At 45.9% G+C, this 22,066-nt stretch overlaps 1 protein-coding gene across 18 annotated transcripts in view; it reads left to right on the top strand.

The window, feature by feature from the left end:
• The window catches only part of unm_hu7910 (un-named hu7910), a 42,584-nt gene that overhangs the window by 19,264 nt on the left and 1,254 nt on the right, over positions 1-22,066 (top strand). For 6 of the 18 annotated variants that reach the window (XM_086305628.1, XM_086305619.1, XM_086305626.1 and 3 more), the window contains 5 exons: positions 1,079-1,129; positions 1,215-1,253; positions 1,740-1,787; positions 1,873-1,917; positions 3,135-8,137. In XM_086305628.1, the coding sequence (XP_086161754.1) occupies positions 1,079-1,129; positions 1,215-1,253; positions 1,740-1,787; positions 1,873-1,917; positions 3,135-5,584 (2,633 nt within the window). In that variant the 3' untranslated portion in view covers positions 5,585-8,137. The other 12 variants (XM_086305637.1, XM_086305630.1, XM_086305632.1 and 9 more) reach the window with 8 other exon arrangements.

Below are 22,066 nucleotides of genomic sequence, written 5' to 3'. Positions count from 1 at the left end.
CCACGGCACATATTTCACATTAGAAAAATCACACTGTACACCGCTGAGCAAAAATGTCACAAACAGCATACTGATCGTTTCCCCCCACGGATCAGGCGCCGCAGAATTGGCTCGGTTTGTCCCCAGTGTACCTTTTTTGCTTTTTTCTGACCACTACCCAAGTTAGGGCCTTCATCTGGGTCAGTAGCTGTACTGCCCTCTAGTGGAAGAGAATGTAATTGTTCTGCCTGTCACTCACGCTGGTCACTGAGAGTACTAATCACCAACTAATCATTTCTCACGGCACACCTATGTGCCACGGCACAGTGGTTGGGAAACACTGACCTAGAGGATGCAGGTCACCTGTGATGAGTAATAAAGTGCAGATCAGATCAAAGACGCATTAATTCTTTTCTATACGGTGGCCTCGTACATCTAGGCTTCGCCAATTATCAACAAAAAATGTGGACGGTGAACAGATTAAACAGTTACTATATGAATTTTTCTAAAATCTAAACTTGTAAGTGTTTGAACTTCAAACCTTCGTATTATATGGTGTTGTAAAGAAAGCATAAGAGCATCTTCACCTCAGTTATAATTTGCTTTTAGGGAGTGAAACATAAGGATGATGTCCTGAATCGATTTTTGTTGTCTCATTTAACAGCAGTGTCTTTAAATAGTCCTGTTATTTATGGAAACTTGAATTGTAAATGTCTTTTATGCATGACTGAAAGTCTGATTAACAACCTGTTCAGATAGTCTAAAGAGCTTGGAAAGAAAAGCATCTGGACTTCTTTAGGGCTTAAATCCTGGGACTCTCCACCAGCTGCTCTTAGAGCTGAAGAAGCTTCTCGCATGAAACGTCTTCAACAAAACTAAAGAAGTCCAGACGCTTTTCTTTCCGAGCTCCTTAGACTACGATGATGACCTGGGTGACTGAGAACCTTCGCAGACAACCTGTTAAGATCTCGGTCTGATTCCTCCTAAGGTTCAACAAACTTCGTCTGTGCAGGAAAAACCTGCACGAGCATAATTTGTTTATTTGTTTTTGTCACAGCTGATTGTGTTTACCTTCCTTTTATTCTGTGCATCGGTTCAGATGATAAGAAGTTAAAAGGCCATGCTGTGAGGAGAGACAGGCTGAGGAAAGGTAGTGTACAGAGACTGTGTTTGTGTGAGCTCACAGCCTGCCGTGCGCTCACCTGACAGGTGTGTCTGCTTCCTAAACCCTGCAGAGGAGCAGAAAGAGGTGAAGAAGAGAGGGAAAAGGAAAGGTATCTGCACGACTCCGTTTGATGCTGAGTGACTAACTGAGCCCATAACAGCCTTAACTCTCTAACTGTCTGCCTTTTTGTTACAGAGTGAGGTCGTTCATGACTTTGTTTAGTGGCTCTGTTTGTGCTTCTGAAATACACTAATACCATTAAATACAGTAATGTTTTTACGTGTTTGAGAGTGTTTATCTCGAGTAAAAGTTGTGGATACATCCTCAGCTTTGACTGAAGTGTTACAAGATCACTGAAGTTATTTCAGACCAGTGAGGCATGAAGCTCAGAAATGTTAGTTTCAGTCAGAATAACCAAACCAGAGTCAAAAGAGAGACTCTGTGCCAGAAGTCACTCTGAGACGCCTGAAATCGCCGCTGTTTTCTTTTATTGTCAAGTTTTTGTTGTTTGCACCGCTTGCTGTGCTAGTTTGGCTTTCTGTTATCAGCAAGTAGACCTTCACTATCAAACTCTCTGATTTGTTTGTCCTCATAGAAGATGAGGTGTTAATGGCCACTGATGCTGAGGTTAAACTCCCAGAAGGTAGTGATCCCTCTGTGTGGGTTTGTGCCTGAATTTGTGGTACTGCTGTGTGTCATGGGCTGTTTTTCCTTCTGTGTATTATTAGTAGAGGTTACAGGAGAGGCTACTGAGAAGAAGAACACGACTCGAGGTACTAAAACCTGCCGACTGCATGTCCAGAGTGTCCTGTACTGTGTATAATTTTATAACTAAAGAATGCAGAAAGTGTGAATTTTAGGGGCGTAAGTGATTGAAGCAACTGCCAGTGACAGCAAAGGGTGCCATTAGTTAACCCATGCTAGGATAGTAAACACCGGAGCCTCGAATATCCGCTGTGACTCACAGTCAGTTATACCTATCGTGGTCGCCCCTTTAGTCATTTAAAATTTGGCTGATATCAGCTTCAAGGTTATCTTCCCTTGCACCCCTGGACGGTTTCCATCACTGGACATCCCTGCAAGTGGCTACTTGCCCTCTCCTGTCTGTGATTTCACCGCAGTCCTCCAACTCTAACCCAAATTTCATGTCGTAGAGCAAAGATGGTGATGACTGCTAATTTCCCTCGGGATGAATAAAGTATTCTGATTCTGATTCTGATTCTGGGTCTCTGGCTACAACCAAGAGACTAAAAGAGCTATTCTGACTCAGAGTCTATTGTGTCCGAGCCCAAAGCTAGTCCGTCACGAGCAAGACTTTTTATTTCATTTTTCAACTTGCGCGCCATGAAATTAAACTCCCAGAGAAAGACTATTCAGACAGACTTTACTGTAAAGTCCCGACTCTTTAAACTGAAGAACATTCAGAGGAAAACGCCTGAACTAGGAATCTGTGTGACGAATCGACTGTTTTTTTTATTTCTGCCTCTAAGATGTTACCCACCTACACTCTCTGGAGCTGTAGCCTCACCACACCTCGCCAGAATTGTCCCTATTAATTTGTTCTCTTCCACAAGATGAAGTTGAAGATTTTGCTGTTTTGAGACAGTGGAGAAAGTACAAGCGGTCAGAACAGGAAATACCAGCAGTAGTGGAAGCTGCCCAGAGGTAGGAAAGCAACGACCATGAAGGTGAAATCAGCCAAATTTAAATCGGATAAAGTTTGATTTTCACGAGTCTCACGTCGTACACACTGACGAGTTCTTCACAGGGATAATTTAATCCTTGATTCTAATAAATTGAACTCTGTGGATGTTTTGTAAAAGCAACATAATCCTAAGTCTTAAACAGTCGACCCCATTTGTGTGGCTTTTAAATTGACCCTAACATCTCCCCTGCATCTCTAACATTTCCTTGGTTGCTGTGTGCCAGCACACTAATGAGTCGTAGTGGTGAGCATGTGGACAGTAATCTTAAGACTTTTCACCTCAAGCCTCAGACCACGTCGTCCGAGGCGCCATGCTGCGTTCGACTCTGAAGAACGAGTTGAGGACGATCCATGAGAAGATGGAGGCCAAGAGGATCGCTCGCATCGCAGTGGCTGAGATTAGGGCTTTTCTCACCCAAGAGGAGGAAGCAAGGGAGGCAGTCTGGGTGCTGAAGAAGAAGGAGCTGGAGGTGGCTGAGGAGCAACTCAGACAGGAGAGGGAAAGTGAAGAGGGGAGAAAGGAGGCAGAGAGGTTGGAAAAGGAGAGATTGGAGAAGGAGAGGATAGAAAAGGAAAAGATTGAGAAGGACAAGCTGGAAAAGGAAGCCAAGGAGAAAGCTGAGAGAGAAAGGTTAGCTCAAGAGAAGGCAGAAAAAGAGAGACTGGAAATGGAGAGGCTTGCTAAAGAAAAGGCAGCTAGAGAAGAAAAGGAAAGAATGGAGAAAGAGAGGGTGGAGAGGGAAAAGGCAGAGAGGGAGAAACAGGAGAAAGAAAGAGTGGAAAGCGAGAGGGCTGAAAAGGAAAGGCTTGAGAGGGAACGCATTGCCAAAGAAAGAGAGAGAACAGAGCGGGAGAAGGCAGAGAGGGAAAGATTAGAAAGGGAGAGACTTGAGAAGGAAAGGGTCGCCAAGGAAAGACTAGAGAAAGAAAGGGTCGCCAAGGAGAAGGAAAGACTAGAGAAAGAAAGGGTCGCCAAGGAAAGACTAGAGAAAGAAAGGATCGCCAAGGAGAAGGAAAGACTAGAGAAAGAAAGGGTCGCCAAGGAAAGACTAGAGAAAGAAAGGATCGCCAAGGAGAAGGAAAGACTAGAGAAAGAAAGGGTCGCCAAGGAAAAGGAAAGACTAGAGAAAGAAAGGGTCGCCAAGGAAAGACTAGAGAAAGAAAGGATCGCCAAGGAGAAGGAAAGACTAGAGAAAGAAAGGATCGCCAAGGAAAAGGAAAGACTAGAGAAAGAAAGGGTCGCCAAGGAAAGACTAGAGAAAGAAAGGGTCGCCAAGGAGAAGGAAAGACTAGAGAAAGAAAGGGTCGCCAAGGAGAAGGAAAGACTAGAGAAAGAAAGGATCGCCAAGGAAAGACTAGAGAAAGAAAGGATCGCCAAGGAGAAGGAAAGACTAGAGAAAGAAAGGATCGCCAAGGAAAGACTAGAGAAAGAAAGGATCGCCAAGGAAAGACTAGAGAAAGAAAGGATCGCCAAGGAGAAGGAAAGACTAGAGAAAGAAAGGGTCGCCAAGGAAAGACTAGAGAAAGAAAGGATCGCCAAGGAGAAGGAAAGACTAGAGAAAGAAAGGGTCGCCAAGGAGAAGGAAAGACTAGAGAAAGAAAGGGTCGCCAAGGAAAAGGAAAGACTAGAGAAAGAAAGGGTCGCCAAGGAAAGACTAGAGAAAGAAAGGATCGCCAAGGAGAAGGAAAGACTAGAGAAAGAAAGGATCGCCAAGGAAAAGGAAAGACTAGAGAAAGAAAGGATCGCCAAGGAAAAGGAAAGACTAGAGAAAGAAAGGATCGCCAAGGAAAAGGAAAGACTAGAGAAAGAAAGGATCGCCAAGGAAAGACTAGAGAAAGAAAGGATCGCCAAGGAAAGACTAGAGAAAGAAAGGATCGCCAAGGAAAGACTAGAGAAAGAAAGGATCGCCAAGGAAAGACTAGAGAAAGAAAGGATCGCCAAGGAGAAGGAAAGACTAGAGAAAGAAAGGATCGCCAAGGAAAGACTAGAGAAAGAAAGGATCGCCAAGGAAAGACTAGAGAAAGAAAGGATCACCAAGGAAAAGGAAAGACTAGAGAAAGAAAGGATCGCCAAGGAGAAGGAAAGACTAGAGAAAGAAAGGATCGCCAAAGAGAAGGCAGAAAGGGAAAGATTGGAGAGGGAACGGATCGCCAAGGAGAAGGAAAGATTGGAAAAAGAAAGGATTGCGAAGGAGAAGGCGGAGAAGGAAAGATTGGAGAGACAATGGATCGCCAAAGAAAAGGAACGACTTCAGAAAGAGAAGATCGCCAAGGAGAAAGCAGAAAAAGAAAGACTGGAAAGGGAACGGCTTGTTAAGGAAAGAGACAGACTCGCCAGAGAAAAGATAGACAAGGAAAGGATAGAGAAGGAGCGCTTAGCCAAAGAAAGGGCAAGAGTCGCACAGGATAAGGAGAAATTAGAGCGAGAAAGAGTAGAAAAAGAAACGACAGAGAGAAACGAGAGGGAGAGGATGGAACGGGAAAGACTGGAGAGGGCAGCGAAGATGAAGCTAGAGCGGGAGAAAACTGAAAAGGAGAAGATGGAGGTGGAGCGGCTGGCGAAAGAGGGCGTGGTGAGACAAGGAAATGGCTTAAAGAGACGAGTGCTACTGGAGAGGAAGCTGAACAGTTCGCAGGTGAAAGGTGAGATAACTGAGAGAGTGACCATGACGGCGGTCAGGAGAGAGAAGAGCGTCTTAGAAGAGAAGAAGAAAATGCCTCACGGCACAAAGTGATGACCTCACAAATGGTCATGGCTCTGATTTGCCAGCCTCAGCTCCCATATTCGGGAAACGGATGAAAAGCTACTCGGTGGGGTTTGAAGGTCTTGTAACCACCCAGCAAAGACGATGCTGAACACAAGTCTGAACACACTTTGCAATCCAGGCAGTTGTTTTGAGTCTCCTTTGTAAATTAAATAAATACAAACGGACAATCTGATTAAAAACCCCTCTTCAAGTTTTATCCCCAACAGAGGTTTAAAATGTTTTCCCTCCAACGTGTTCTGCTTCTGTTGCTCATTCACAAAGTTACAGGACATTACACCTTCATTAAGGGCTCAAACCAGAGTCTTCAGTCTTAACTGTGATACAGACACCACACAGCTGGAACTGTGGTGAACTAGAAATTAGTATTTCAAGCCAAACCACTCACACATGACTGTATTTGATGCACAGAAAGCAGTAGCGTGGCTTCAGGGCAAATTCACCATTAATCTACAGATGTGGCCCACAGATTGTTTCCCTTGTGTTACTGCTGCTCTTTCAGTGCTGCAGACCTCTTCAAACAGGCCGATTTTCAAAAGGCCAGTTTCATGAGATTTATGTTGTCTTTGTTTTTCTCATTTTTATGAGACTTTGGTTGATGATGTGACATTTATGGTTTTTCTTATCATGTTTTTTGCTCAAAGGATGAGAGCCAGTATAAGGCGTCTGAATTGTAAGTGTTGAGCTTTAGTTCAAAGTCATGTAGTGGATCTAAGTGGTGAAGGATGTTCGAGGACACCGGCTTTTAAAATAACCTGTAATAACTGTTGTGTAGTGACGAAGCATCAGGAAGTCACGTGTCGTGAGCTGAATAAAGAAACTTTCACAGCCTCTGAAATTATTTTGTTTTTCCTCCAAAATGTGAGAAAATGTTTGCTGAATAAATCCCGCTCATCACATTAAGATGGTTTCTTTCTCGTGGTTTAATAAAAATGAAAAAGCTACAATATGAGTTCATTTTTAGAGACACAAAGACTCGTGTAATTTTTTTAAACCCCGTTTGTTTCATTACCTCTCTCTGTTTAATGGCAGTAGAAAGCAAGCTGTTTGACTTATTCTCACTTGCTTGATTATCAATAACGAAACAACACATTTCATTTCATTGCTGCTTTGCAGGGTGGCCGGTTAGCTCAGCTGGTTAGAGCGTGGTGCTAATAACGCCGAGGTCACGGGGTCGACCCCCGTACGGGCCAAAGTTTCATGTCTTTTATGCCGACTAGGTTTGTGTTGTTACGGATGAACATGTTAGCATCTTGCTAACCAACCTACTGATGCTTCTGTGAAGCTGTGTCTCCTTCCAGCACCAAAAAAACAACATGGAGGTCAGCTGGACAAATAGGTCTGACTCTGACAAGGTCACAGGTTTGACTCCCATATAGGCAAAGTGGAGAGCTTTTACTTGTTCTCTGTGCTTCCTTTCCTGTTGGTTAAAGCCTCTTTCGTGTAAGCTATTGTTAGCTCTGTGGGATAGAGCGTGGTGCTAGTAATGGCAATGTTATGGGTTCAGTCCCTACACAGAGCAGGTGTATGTGCTATTTAAAGGCAGTGGAGGTGGTCTCAGGTTGGGCAGGAGGCTGGAGTTGGGTTATCAAGTGCATCCAGAGAATTTGTGGAAGCATCACACTTATTTCTTTCATCAAAGCTGGAGCTCAGACTTCTTGGATGGTCTGTTAGTACAATAACCTCACTGCAGCACAGCATGTTATTGGTCAGGTAGCGTCATTAAAAGGCTCCAAGAGCATCAACATGGTCCAAAAGTCCACTTCAGGGTCTTCGATTAGCTGAGGTGAAGCCTTGCAGACCCTGGAGGTCTCTGCTTGGTGCAGAGAGGGTTTTTTTTCCATAACCAAAATACATGCAAACATCCCCAACAGTCCAACAGCAAAGCCTGTTGAGCATTAACAACGAGGGCAGAATCCCTCTTCCTCTGCTCAGTGCTATCTCGAGCCACCACTGCTTCCTTCTGTGCTCACCGTGTGCTTGCTGCTTCGATCCTATCAGCTCAGATTTCCTTCCACAGGAAGATTATCGGGGTGCTGGCACTCCCGAGCTCCCTGCTGCTGTCGGTTAAACGTCTTAAAAACGAAACCCCGCTTTTTGTTTTTAAAGGCACTGTCACACTTGGCTGTAGACCAAATCAGGTTTATATAAAGTTCACACAATTCAGAGCTTCCTCCTTCTGCTATGTCCCATCTTCTTCTCTGAGTGCTGCAGTCTGGTTTTTATGTATGCTACTCTCAAAGGGACGAGAACCATTTTTCCTTAAGTTTCCCATGTGTACATATCTACTTTTTCACATCAGTCGTCCCTCATTGTTGGCCTTAAATCAGAAATACAGAGATTTTTAAAAGCTTATTATGGTCTAAACGAGTCTTTAAAGCTGATTTGTAAACAGTTATTTAACATTTCATCAGATCTGGAAGGAAAGGCGCTGTTTTACGAGAGCTCGCTTTACGTTTAATTGTCAAATAAAAAGCTGTAAATAACTTGGCGTGGTCTTTAAAACATTTATATCCTGAACACTGAACAGGACTGAAAGAAGCAAAGAGGCTGCATGTAGGAGACACACCTGAGAAGCAAACAGGTAAGTTTATACACACACACACACACACACACACACCACACCACACCACACCACACCACACACACACACAGACACACACACACACACACCCTCTGGCTCTGCTGACTCTCTTCTGATACCTGAGAAAACCTCCTGGGAGCTGACCTGATTCCCACCTGTGGATTTGGACCTGCGAGCGTCTCCGTGTCCTGCCAACAAAGCCTGACCGGCTTCACACTGAAGTTCTATATCAGTTCCACCCTGGAGCTCCTCCACAGTGGGAGCTGCCCAGTACAACCAGTCTGCTAGTGTCTGAGCTCTGCTGGAAACCTGATTTGTTCTCAGCGTACTTCCTGTCACCGCTCATTTTCTTTGCTATTGTTTAAAATTGCTGAACTACTGATGTCTTTTTATTATGTTCACGTTGACATCAGTATTATAGAGAAATATACGTTTTATTTATTGAAAGAGATCTTTAATCGAACTTTTGCACTTAGATGATCTCGCTTTGGTTTTTGGTTCCTTAAATGCAGAAATTTTGAAGGAAATATTGAATGAAAGCCACACTTTGTATAAGTTTATCTTTAATTATTTTACTACACTATTTAATGAATAATTATGCCTTTTTTTTTTTACAGCCAGTGCAGTGTTTTTTGTATTTTTGTTCAGCGATCAGGAGTTTGTTTAATAGGTTTCTAAATGCTAGCATTCACAGCCATTAGAGTCTGAGTGATTCGGTTTAAGTCATTTTGTCTTGTCAGCTCTACACTGCTGTGGCCGGTTAGCTCAGCAGGTTAGAGCATGGTGCTAATAACGCCAAGGTCACGGGTTCGACCCCCGTACGGGCCAAATTCATGACTGGCAATAATTATGTTTCTGAAGTCAAATGTTTATCTCAGACGCCGTGGTAAATACTTTCCTAAAACATCTTATGTGGAGATAGAGGCTTTTATTGTGAAAGGCGCAAACAGGATGAAGCTGATTTCACACTTGCATGGAACAAAAACGGTTTCCTGTGCAGACCGGATGACAGGACAAACAGACACTTCTGCTATTTCTTATTTTTTCTCCACTTCAAAGTCGGAAAAAACTTCAAACGTCACAATTTTTATAAATCTGTGAGAATTAAAAATTGTACAGAGTTAAATTGTATCAAAATGGAAGTCAGAAAGCATCAACAAACTCTTGTTTTTCCTTTAAAAACACATTTGTTCAACTTAGTTTTCAACTTTTTCACCTTTTTGCTCCATCTTGTGGTACAAACTGGTATTACATGGAAGTACAGCCTGGAACTAGTTCAACTTCAGTAGATAACTCTTTACTATAATACATGCATGCTGTTTATGGTTTAGTTCATTTGGACAGACGTTAAACATTAATTTACAAAAGTACCTCTAAAACCAGTAAATGAGTTTAATGGATAAATAAATCTGCTTCCAGTGCTGTCCTGCCTCTGTGTGTCAGCCCTGCGACAGACTGGCGAGCTGTCCAGGATGTACCCGCCTCTCGCCCTATGACAGCTGCGATAATCTCCAGCAACCCTGATAAGTGGAAGCGCGTCTATTTAATGCTTGACTAAATAGAACCTGACTTGAAATAAATGCTCCTAAACATCATAGTCCTGCCGTTTGTGATGCTCAGCGGCTTCCTTACCTGGATTCTAACCTGGATTTGAAAAGATGGAGGAGGATGTTGGACTTCTGACGGGTGTTCAGAATATAATCACTGTCTGCTTTTACCTGTCATAAATCACACATGATGCTTACACTGAGCATGTTTTAATCTTACTTCAGTCATTCCTCTTTTTATCCTGTAAACTTTAAGTGTTAAAAACTGAAGAAACCATCAAGCCTGAAACAGCCAATCAGCAAGCTGCAGAGCCGCGAGACGTCGAGCCGACAGAGGCCGCGCCATCCGTGACTCCGCCCAGACAGAGCGAATCAGGTACGCGTGAGCAAGTCTGCTGAATGAAGGACAAATTCAGTCCAGTCACCTGAAGGAGAAATAAGTTTGGGAGCAGCAGATCAGTCATACAAAGTGTTTGAGCTGGTGATAGAATAAAATAAGGTTTAAGGTCCAGACCTGCAGGTCTCTGAAGAGTTTAAGGCCGCCCGAGTCGTTTGTCACATGAGGACTAACCTGACTGACAGAGCGACAAACACAAAATATAAAAGCATGTAGTCGACTCCACGTGGCTGAAAGTGAAGCTGCTCTGTGTGTGGCCGCGTCGTATCCACAGCACCTGTATGAGTCTGAATGCTGACGTTACCTGCTGCCCCACACACCTGTGAGGTCACTGATTGGCTCCCTCACCTGTTGATGTCATGATGGTAACATTATGGCTTCTTTCTGTGTGTGTGTGTGTGTGTGTGTGTGTGTGTGTGTGTGTGTGTGTGTGTGTGGTTGGTCCAGCTTCTGGATCTCAGGATGTGGAGTCTGAAATCCAAGGTTGGTGCTGCTGCTGCTGCTGCTGCTGCTGCTGCTGCTGCTGCTGCTGCTGCTGCATGCCTCCACCTTCTCCTTCTGCCTCTGGATGATGACATGTTCACGCCTGCATCTGTATTTCTGTTTACATTTCACACGTTAATATGAAGAACAAAAACACAGCAGTTATCACTGACTGACACCATTTTCTGTTGAATATTTGCTTTTTGTGTCACTTTCCTGGATTGTAGCTTTTAAAAAGATGTAATCAAACAAAGCTCTGAGTGCATCAGTGGAGCGCTGCTCCCTGTGCAGCTTTGAAGCACACGCAGAAGTTTATTAGTGAGCTCTGTGACTTCAGTCCTCCAGGGGTTTTTAAATAATGTGTTCAGCATTGAAGGAACAGGCCGGCTTAACAGAACCTAAAACTAGACTTTTAGATGGCAGTTATGGCAGTGATGGTTATCTTCTGTGTCTCTGCTTCAGGCACTGAGCAGGCGTTTAGCCGATCATTAGACCCAAAGTGAATAGAATGAGCTGTGCTTAAGTCAGAGACATGAGAGCAACAGAAAGAGTCTTTGTTTTGCTGCTGTTTAATGACTGCTGCACGTTAGAGCTCTGAAACTTAAACCTGCCACGTTTAGTATCAGGGCTGGCTGCAGCCTGATGCAGACTGCAGCGCTGTAACTGTCGTTCATGTTAGGCTCTATGAAGCACACTCCTTCTGGGCAGACTCTGTATCGAAGTTAAGGCGGACTGCAAATGAGAGATCGATGAAAATGTCACACTTTGTTGTTTTTTAAGCCAAACTCTGGAGAGATAATCGGCTCCAGACCAGGATATCCACCCAGCAGGTTAAAAGAGCCGCCACACACCTGCCACCCATTCATCTTGTTGTTCGTGACCTCGTAGCTGCTACAGTCCAGATGTGGCAGGTCGCCCTCTGCTGGAGGAGTGAAGGGACGCTGCATCGCTGCTCTGCTTCTTCTTCTCTGCATTTATTCCTTCAGTGCAATGCATGATGGGACGCCGTGCTTGGGTAGTGAGCTTCTGTCCTGTTCGTTTCATCAGGCATGAGGCTTGTTTCATATTTGGAGTTTATTAAGACTACAGTGGAGCGAGTGACTTCAGACAGCTCACACTTCTGCCTCTTCCACACATCTTTGTGTGTGTGTGTGTGTGTGTGTCTGTGTCTGTGTGTGTGTGTGTGTGTGTGTGTGTGTGTGTGTGTGTGTGTGTGTGTCTGTGTCTGTGTGTGTGTGTGTGTCTGTGTGTGTGTGTGTGTGTGTGTGCTTTAACTCATTTTACTGATTCTCCACCTCTAGCTGCTGTGCCCCTCCCTCCGCCAGCAGAGGACAGCTTTGTACCAGGTCAGTTAAACAACCAGGCGGGTTTAAAAAAAGGTTTCTTATTCTTCTCGAGCGGGTGGAGGGTCAGGGTGGAGGTTTAAAGATGGAGGTGAAAGGGAGGATATATGGGACAGATGGTGATGTGTATGGAGGTCCTTCAAAAATGCCCCGAAATGGAAAACTGTCCTTTTTCCTCAAACTAGCTGACAGCATGTGGAGACCCAGAAATGAGATGATTGATAAACTGAGAGGATCGATTAGTGAATCGTGTCCAGATTAAGGAACAGAGCGAATCTGTTGTCAGATCTTCAAACTCGTGAAGGAATCATTTTGAGTTAAAGCAGCTGAAACATATCAAAAGTTTACTTCTTAAACTTCATAATGAAGGAAAGTGTGATTGATCTAAACGAGTACGTTTCATTCGGCCAGCTTACATAAATGTGACATTTCACTCTGTACTTACTTTCCTGGATGTAATTAGATTACTTAAAGTATTTTGGGCGTGTGTGACCACGTGATCACGAACAATCATAGTGACGTCTGTGTCTTTGTTTGTCGTAGATGATCCTCGGGAAAGCATCGGTCCTTACGGTGAGCGGCCTCTGTCTCTCTGTGATGTCACTAAACGTTACTTCCTGTTAATCGCTCTTTTTCTCGTCCTCTTCTTCAGGCGATGAAGCCAACACGATTGACACCACTGGAGGTGAGACAGCAGCATGTGAGGGCAGAAACCACGATGGTTGGAAGTTTGTGGTAAAAGATAAAGACGATGATGATGGTGGTTTTGTTTCCTGTTGCAGTTCTGCTGGCCGAGCGTCAGACTGAGGAGAGCTCCGGTGAGTCAGGCTCAGATTACTGCTTCTACTCATATGTGCATGTTTTTAGCGTTCAGCCTCTTCTCATGTGTGCTGATGTTCCTCCGTGTGGTGAGGATGTTGTTTCAGGGAGGCCCGATGGAGCCGTCCTGCTTTACTCTGATTGTTTGATTCCTCAAAGTGTCTCCAAGACGGAGATCTCAGAGATCCCTGTATGAAAGAAAGTGTGCGAGATCGAGTTTGATGTCTTCTCTTTGATAGGAAGTATTGTCTGTAATAAGCGATCCGTTATTTAATGTCATGAAATGAGATTAACGTGTTTGTCCACAGCTCTGACACTGTGGAGTGTGTCATGCGTGAATCTGAATCACTGACTTTCTGTCCTTCAGTGGAGTTTGCAGAATACGTGACGAGCTCCAAGCTGACACAGGAAGCAGGTATCTGCAGCACAGGCTTCAGCCTGAAACACTCACTACAGGTTATTTTTACTCTGATAGACGATGTTGTGTTTTCACACACACCACTGAGTGTTGCTTGACTGTGACCCACATTTCCCGTATGTCTGGGGTAAAAACACCTACGTGTTTTTCTCTTTTGCATCTGGCACAAACTCTCTGCATCTCATGAGCAGCTTTTCCTCTTCCTGGGCCAACACATTTGTCAGTGACACAGCTGAGCTGAAGTGGCCCAGATGAAGACTCAGTGTGTCTGCAGCCGCTTTCTGTAGTTAATCAGCATCTGAATAATTGGCCAAATTAAACAAAGCGTCTCTTCAAACAGACGCAGTGAAGGAGCTGGAAGTTACACATCATGACCAGTATGAGGCTTGAACCCACGACCGTGGCGTTATTAGCACCACACGCTAACCAGCTGAGCTAACTGGCCACTGCTCTGTGCTCGAACACTACCTGTGGAAATATCCAGTGTGACTGTTTAACCTGATGACATGAAGCTGTTCACCGATCGGGTCGTTTATCAGAATCAGGATACTTTATTGATCCCAGAGGACATGATGTGGTCGCAGTCGCTCCAGGACAGTCGGAGCAGTAACGGACTCAACTAATAGTTTCGTTAAAGTTACAAAATATATACAAATAGCTCAATTATAAATATCCAGAATATTACAGAGATTAAATATATATGATTAACATTTCACTCTATTACTGGCCTTGTTGATCAGTCTATTCAGTCTGTTGGCATCTGCGACCCTCAACCTGCTGCCCCAGCATGCAACACAGCGGTCCCCAACCCCCGGGTCACGGACTGGGACCGGGCCGTGAGAGCTGATCCGGGTGTAAAATTTATGGTTTTTATGGTTTCCGTCGTTAACTCGGTTTCCCTGGGTCTTTTCCCGTGTTGTAGTCGTCTGTCTTATTTTGAAAGAAATATTTACGTGTTACCATAGCGACCAGAGAGCATTAAGGGGCAGAGAGGAGGATGTTCCTCTCATGTTGGTGCATTTCAGGAGGACGCTGCTAATAAAGTTACACAGTGAATTCATGTTTATTATTATCTTTACAAAATACCAGGTTCTGTCGTATCGTTTTATTTTGTTGCACCTTAGTGGTCGGTCTGTGAAAATATTGTCAGACATTAAACCGTCCGTGGAGCAAAAAAGGTCGGGGACCGCTGACATCGAGGATAGCATTGGCCACAACAGACTCATAGAAAATCCTGAGCTTTGTCCGACAGATGCTGAAGGACCTCAGCCGCCTCAGAAAATACAGATGACTCAGTAACCCAGTCCGGTTTAATCCGAGGGATTTATATGCAAATGTCACATGGTCCTCCTAAAGCTCACAAATTCATAAACAAATTTGTCCTGAAACTGTGTCAGCTGGGATAGACTCCAGCCTCTGCAACCCTGAACTGGATGGATGGATGGATGGATGGATGGAGGGTGGGTGGATGGATGGAGGGTGGGTGGATGGATGGTGGGTGGGTGGATGGATGGAGGATGGATGGATGGATGGATAGATGGATGGAGGGTGGGTGGATGGATGGATGGATGGATGGATGGATGGAGGGTGGATGGATGGATGGATGGAGGGTGGATGGATGGAGGGTGGGTGGATGGATGGATGGAGGGTGGATGGATGGAGGGTGGATGGATGGAGGGTGGATGGATGGATGGATGGAGGGTGGATGGATGGATGGAGGGTGGATGGATGGATGGATGGAGGGTGGATGGATGGATAGATGGATGGAGGGTGGATGATGGATGGATGGATGGAGGGTGGATGGATGGATGGAGGGTGGATGGATGGATGGATAGATGGATGGAGGGTGGATGGATGGATGGAGGGTGGATGGATGGATGGATGGATGGAGGGTGGATGGATGGAGGGTGGGTGGATGGATGGATGGATGGATGGAGGGTGGATGGATGGAGGGTGGATGGATGGATGGATAGATGGATGGAGGGTGGATGGATGGATGGAGGGTGGATGGATGGAGGGTGGATGAATGGATGGATGGATGGATAGATGGATGGAGGGTGGATGATGGATGGAGGGTGGATGGATGGATAGATGGATGGAGGGTGGATGGATGGAGGGTGGATGGATGGAGGGTGGATGGAGGGTGGATGGATTGTAATGCCTGTACTATCCCCTCCTCTGTAACAGACATGCTGGAAAGTCATTTCCCCCGTTTTCAATAATGCAAAGAGAATTTCGGCCTCATCTCCACCTGACCTCTGACCTTTGGGCCGTTCTGGTTTAGAGGAGATTTATCGCTGCACCGACTGTTCACCCACACAGAGATCGTACCAGGGAGAGAGGATTTGGATAACCCACCTATGAACAGTGTCCAAATGTCCCTGAAGGCAGCAGGAGTGTTCGCAGCCTGCCTGAATCATAGCTCAGGGTGATGAGCAGAGTTGTCGACCTCTCCGTCCTCACTGACGTCTTTTGTGTCCTGCTTTCAGAGCCGGTCGTAGAAGCAGAGAAGCAGCCTGAAGCAGCAGCAGACGTGGATCCACAGAGTGAGACGCCCAAACAGACGGAGGCCGAGGGTGAGCTCGCCGAGCTCGCCTGAGCAGACACGTTTCACTAAAGCCAAATAAAAGGAAACACATGAGACGCCAACATTCTAGTTGGGTCCAGATTTACTGATTTATTCTGAGTTGAATGGTTCTGTCCAGAGGAGAGCGCCCCCTCCAGCTGAGCCAGCAGAGACATGATCTCTGCAGCGCCTCCTCCCAGTTAGACGTGCTTTAACCTGCTGCTGCTTTCCTTCCCCTCGTGCATGGATTATGCTTCATCAGGAAATCTGGGTTGTAGTTTACAACATGACTCCTTCCACCTACCTTTGAGACATTCAGTTAAACTGCATCATAATTTTAAGTTTGAAATCTCATCCTGCACCACACACCCGGACACAAAAACCAGACAAAGCGGCTGAAAAACAAAACCGTCTCCATCTTTGACGATAACGCTGTAATTCTGTGTCCGTCCAGGAACCTCAGAGAAACAGGCCGAGGACAAGCTGACAGAAAAAGGTGCAAACTGACTGTAACGTGCAGATTTTCAGCTTCGTGCTTTTTATTTCTCTGCAGTTTTATCATCAAATCTTTTCCTCTCTGTTGTTTCTCCAGCAAAGAAGAAGAAACCAAAATTACTGAACAAGTTGGATAAAACCATCAAAGCAGAGATCGATGCTGCAGAGAAGCTTCGCAGGAAGGTACAAAATCTAAATACATAAATTACAGCTGCAAACAGCTGCACAGACGGCTGAGCCCGCCTGACGCTGCGCTCAGCTGTCTGCAGGTTTCCTTCACGATCATCTTCAATCAGACATAAAACACAAAGCTCATGTTCAGCCCTCAGCAAGCTCTCGTCTTCCTGACAGTTTGAGTCCAAACGAAACAGTCTGGTGAACCGCAGCATGTCTGGGAGACTCGAGCTGCAATCTTCTGCTCCTGAACTCGGACACAACCAAAGTCACTATCCTGAAAACCTGCTTAGTGTTGCTTTGAACCGTTCAGCCTCAGTTTGGTCTGTCGGTCACGTTTTCTTGCTGCAGTCGGGTATTGTGGTGCAACTAGGAGCTGTATGAAAATACCAAACTAGTTTAAAATCAGTCTCCTCGTTACATCAAACTCCACTCGGTTATCAGGGCTGTTAGTTCTGCTGCGACAGGCTCACAGTGCAGAGGTCACTTCCTGTCAGGGTTCTTCCTCCCCACGTTTGCCAGATGCTGCTCATTGAATGCCTGCAGCCTTTACACACATCTGACACTACCAGTCAGGAGTTTGGACACGCCTCCTCATTAAATGTTTTTTCTTTGTTTGTTATTTCCATTGTAGATTCTCACTGAAGGCATCAAAACTCTGAGTGAACATGTGGAGTTATGTAGTAAACAAAAACTTTGAAATTACTCTAAACATGTTTTGATTCTTATAAACAGCCACCCTTTGCTTTCATTACTGCTCTTCACACATTCATCAGGCCGCCACTCCTCGTGTTGCTTGGCCCAAACAACGTCTGCTTGTTGCTTTTCCTCACTCCTGGTTTCTCAGCAGCTGATTCCCACAGCCTCCTCTGAACATGCAGAGACGTGTCTGCTACTGGAGCTCTGTGTGGCATCCATCTGGGCTCTGATCTGAGCTGCTGTGAACTTGTGATTTCTGAGGCTGGTGACTCGTATGAATGTATCCTCAGCAGCAGAGGGACTCTGGGTCTTTCGTTCCTGGGCGTCCTCGTGTCAGACAGTTTCATCGTAGTCTTGATGGTTTTTGTGCGACTGCACTTGGGGACACATTCAAAGTTTTAGCGATTTTCTGGACTGACTGACCTGCAGTTCTTAAAGTCATGATAAACTGTAGTTTCTCTTTACTTAGCTGATTGTTTCTTCCCATGATGGGAATTCTAACAGCTGTCAAATTGGCTGTCAGCTGTGCACCAACCTGACTGCTGCACAACGCAGCTGATGGTCAAACCTCCGTTAAGAAGGCAAGAAACTCCACCACAGGACAACAGCACAGGTTTCTTTGCTGCATGATTCTACGTTGCTCCATATATTTGATGTCTCTACAATGTATCAACAATGTAGCAAGAAGTAAAATGATGCAAAACAAAGGCAACAGTTTAACGAGCCGCAGATCAAACAGTAAAAGAAGGCGGTAACTTTCTTATTCGTCTCAGGAATAAACATTCGCGTGTCTGGATCGGCGCCAACGCCAGCATTCAACCTGCTGAGGCTGTGATGTAATCAGTGTGTCTGTCCCTCTGTCAGGGGAAGCCGGACGAGGCGCTGAAAGCGTTTGAGAGGCTGGTGCAGCAGTACCCGCAGAGCCCCCGCGCTCGCTACGGGAAAGCCCAGGTATGCGACGGTCCCGCATCACGGCGAGCTGATACTGCGTCGGGCGCACGACATTAACACGGTTCTGTGTGCAGGCAGAGGACGACATGGCCGAGAAGCTGCGCAGCAACGACATGCTTCAGAGGGCCATCAACACCTACAGGGAGGCCTCCGAGCTCCCTGACGTGACCTCTGACCTCCTGAGAGCCACGCTGAAGAGACGAGCTGAGAGGCAGCAGTTCCTGGGTAACGCGCACAGTAATGCAACACAAATGTAGTAAAAGCAATACATATATGAGCGCAGTTACTAAATAATCTAAAGGCTCCGTGGCCAGTATGGGGCTTGAACACAGAGGCCGTGGAGAGGCCGTGTACCCTTCCTGTTTCCATTTGACCTTAGGTAATAACCAGAGCTAACCCACCACACTACCTTTCCAGTATTCTGACTTCCTCTTATATTCTCAGGTCGGATGCGAGGATCTCTGGCGACCTTGGAAAGGCTGGTTCAGCTCTTTCCTGAAGACATCGGCCTGAAGAACGACCTGGGCGTCGCTCACCTGTTGCTAGGTGACAACAATGGGGCCAAGAAGATCTACGAAGAGGTGCGCGAATGGCAACAGCTTTAGCACACACACGAGTTATTTCAGTTTTTTGTTTTGGCGGTTCTCGCCTTGTAAAGGTCTCTGATTGGCTCTCTGTTCTCTATGCTCCGTCCACTAAGGTTCTGGGAGTCGCGCCTGACAACGGCTTCGCTAAAGTTCACTACGGATTCATCCTGAAGTCAGAAAATAAGATTGCAGAGAGCATACCGTACCTTAAAGTAAGCACACACATTTTCATGTTTGTGTGCACATGTGGGACCTTCAGCGTGTGTTTCACCAACGTGATGGGGACTGTGTTACACATGGTCAAAGAAACCACATTTACTTTATGAAATACTAGATTTCAAGAAACAAATGGGCAAGAGAAAAGTGTTTCCTGCTCTGGATGTAAACTTTAAAATACACACAGTCTGCCTTTCCTTGTTTCCTGTCATATAAGATAAGATAAGATAAGATAAGATAAGATAAGATAGAACTTTATTAATCCCTCGGGTGGGTTCCTCTGGGAAATTCGACTTCCAAAAAAAGCACAGCAACGACCGAAGTTACAGTTACAGAATTGTTATATATATATATACACACACACACACACACACACACACACACACACACACACACACACACATATATATATAAATACAGAGACAATATAAATAAAATATACGAAGGGGATAAATAGAATAAATAGGAATAAAAATAAAAATACAAGTGAATTGCACATTTCAAGTATTGAGTCTATTGCACTGTTGACTATTTACAAAAGTATTGCACAAGGTATTGTACAGTGAGGTGAAGAGGCACTACAGCTTAGTTGTTCCCCCCTCCTTTGTCCTCCTGTCTCCCCTCCCTCTCCCCTCCAGAGAGGAGTTAAACAGTCTGATGGCGTGTGGGACAAAGGAGTTTTTAAGTCTGTTAGTTCTTGTCTTTGGGAGAAGCAACCTGTCACTGAACAGACTCTTCTGGTTGTTTATGGCCGTGTGCAGAGGATGCCCAGCATTGTTCATAATGTCCAGCAGTTTCTTTAATGTCCTTTTCTCTGCCACTCTATATCTATATCTCCTGTTTCAAAGTTGGATGTCCACACTGAACACAGCCAAACTTTAAAGGAAAGGATATCTAAGCCTCAACCACGGAGAAATGTGAATCGTGCAGAATTTGAACGTCACGTTTCCCCTTCTCTCTCTCCAGGAGGGCTTGGAGTCAGGTGAGCCGGGAACCGACGACGGGCGCTTTTATTTCCACCTCGGAGACGCTCTGCAGAGGGTCGGGGACAACAGCGTGAGTAGCGCCTGCCTTTGAGATATTTCACTCGCATTTACAGGCCAGTTACACCTCAGCACGTCACATCAAACCTCACAGGGATGCCACTGCAGCCGTGTTAACGACACGAGTGTGCGATCGCATCTTCACACCCAACTTTGTGAACACAGCAACCCGAGGCCTTCGTGTTATTAGTATCACACTCTGTTGGCCCATAGTGATGTTACTGCTCTCGTTGTTCAGGGTGCAGCACACAGTGAAAACATGGTGTCTGTTTCTGGGCCAACACAGTTGTCGGTGACGTAGCTGAGCTAACGTGGCCCAGATGAAGACTCGGTCTGGGTTTGAGTCTGCAGCCAGGGTTCTCCACATGTTCCTGTATTTAATCAGCGTCTGAACAATGAGATGCATGTTTTAAAAAAGCTTTTCTTTAAATCGAGACCCAGTGAAGGAGCTAACAAGCTATGTGAGGCTTAAAGTTACACATCATGGCCAGTATGAGGCTTGAACCGTGACCTTGGCGTTATTAGCACCACGCTCTAACCGTTTATTGTGGTGTTGTCCTGAACGCGTCTGTGTCTGCAGGCGTACGACTGGTACGAGCTGGGTCACAAACGGGGCCACTTTGCGTCGCTGTGGCAGCGATCGCTCTACAACGTGAACGGCCTGAAGGCGCAGCCCTGGTGGACGGCCAAAGAGACCGGATACACGGACCTGGTGAAGGTGCGCTGCCGGGCTGCCAGAACATTCACGTGTGCGATTTCGAGGTTTTAAACGTCGGCCATTTTCTGTGTGCCGCGTTCAGGTGTTGGAGAGGAACTGGAAGACCATCAGGGAGGAGGCTCTGGCTGTGTTGGACCAAAGCACCAGACACTTTGTACCCGAGGAGGAAAACCTGAGGGAGAAAGGAGACTGGGGCCAGTACACGCTCTGGCAACAAGGTGCACGGGAGATATTTTATAGTCCATCAGGTGTTGTCCTGCCTCTTATTACAGGTGTTACTGTCCCCTTTTTCTGTCTGTGGGAGGTATCAGGGCGTTTGTGTTTTTTACAGTTTTTAGATGTGACTAACAGCTGTGTTACTGTGTTTATCAACAATGTCTTTTCTCCTTTGTGTTCACGTTCAGGGAGAAAAGTTGGAAACGCCTGTCAGGGTGTCCCGAAAACCTGCGCACTGCTGGAGAGGTTCCCTGAAGCGACGGGCTGCAAGCGAGGACAGGTACAGGCTGTAAACACGGTTATTTCTGTGGTGAAGTTTGGGATTTTAACAGGCAGACTCACTGTGGGAGCCCCAAGTGGTCATTAGTAGAAGTGCAGTTTGTGTTCCTCTCGTAGGTTTAATAAACACGGCACATAAGCGGTCCGCAGGTGCGCATTCGCTGTCAGAATAGGTGAGCTGGCTTCAAAGAAGTGATGAACGCACAGGGATGTGGTGCAGAATGTGCCGTGAGAATCCCACAGCAGCGGACAAAAACACTGTTTTATATGCACGCAAACACGCGCTGCTACTTCTTATCTGGTGCGTCTTTTATTTTGACAGCGAATGCACACCTGCAGACTAATAAAGGTCAGGCAGGGCTTAGGATGACATTTACGAACAGCAGGGGGCGATAGAGAGCAGCAGACGCCAGGGAAAAACCAATGAGATGAATTTTGACGCTGTTGGCTCGCCGTAGAATAAAAAGCTTTTGGTGTGAAGACGAAGGAAGGGGCGTGTCCTCTGCAGCGTGTGCTCTGAGGATGAGGAGAGTGTCTTCACTCTAAGCTGTGAAGGTTAATCCTGAAGGAACAGCTGTGCAGATGTGCCATGAATGTGATTTCTCGCAGCATTTCACGGTCTGAGGCGACTCGCCGTGTTTGATCTGCTCTTCCTGTCTCCGTGCAGATTAAGTTCTCGGTGATGCAGCCCGGCACTCATGTGTGGCCGCACACCGGGCCGACCAACTGCCGGCTGAGGATGCACCTCGGCCTCGTCATCCCCAAACGTGGCTGCAAGATCCGCTGCACCAACGAGACGCGGTGCGCCGCCCGCCTCCATCGCTCCCGTCCTCCTCCTCCATCATCAACCTCTTCTCCGGCTCTCTTCATTTCCTTTTTTCCTTCATCATGTCTTCCTACTCTCCTCGTTTTGCCTC

This window comes from Aulonocara sp. 'chitande type north' Nkhata Bay, linkage group LG9 (genome assembly GCF_057382095.1).
Source record: "Aulonocara sp. 'chitande type north' Nkhata Bay isolate Kocher_YH1m ecotype deep benthic linkage group LG9, A_spYH_male_GT1.1, whole genome shotgun sequence".
NCBI lineage: Eukaryota > Metazoa > Chordata > Actinopteri > Cichliformes > Cichlidae > Aulonocara > Aulonocara sp. 'chitande type north' Nkhata Bay.
The sequence above is the reverse complement of the archived record's forward strand: the minus strand, read 5'-3'. Positions and strand labels throughout refer to the sequence as shown.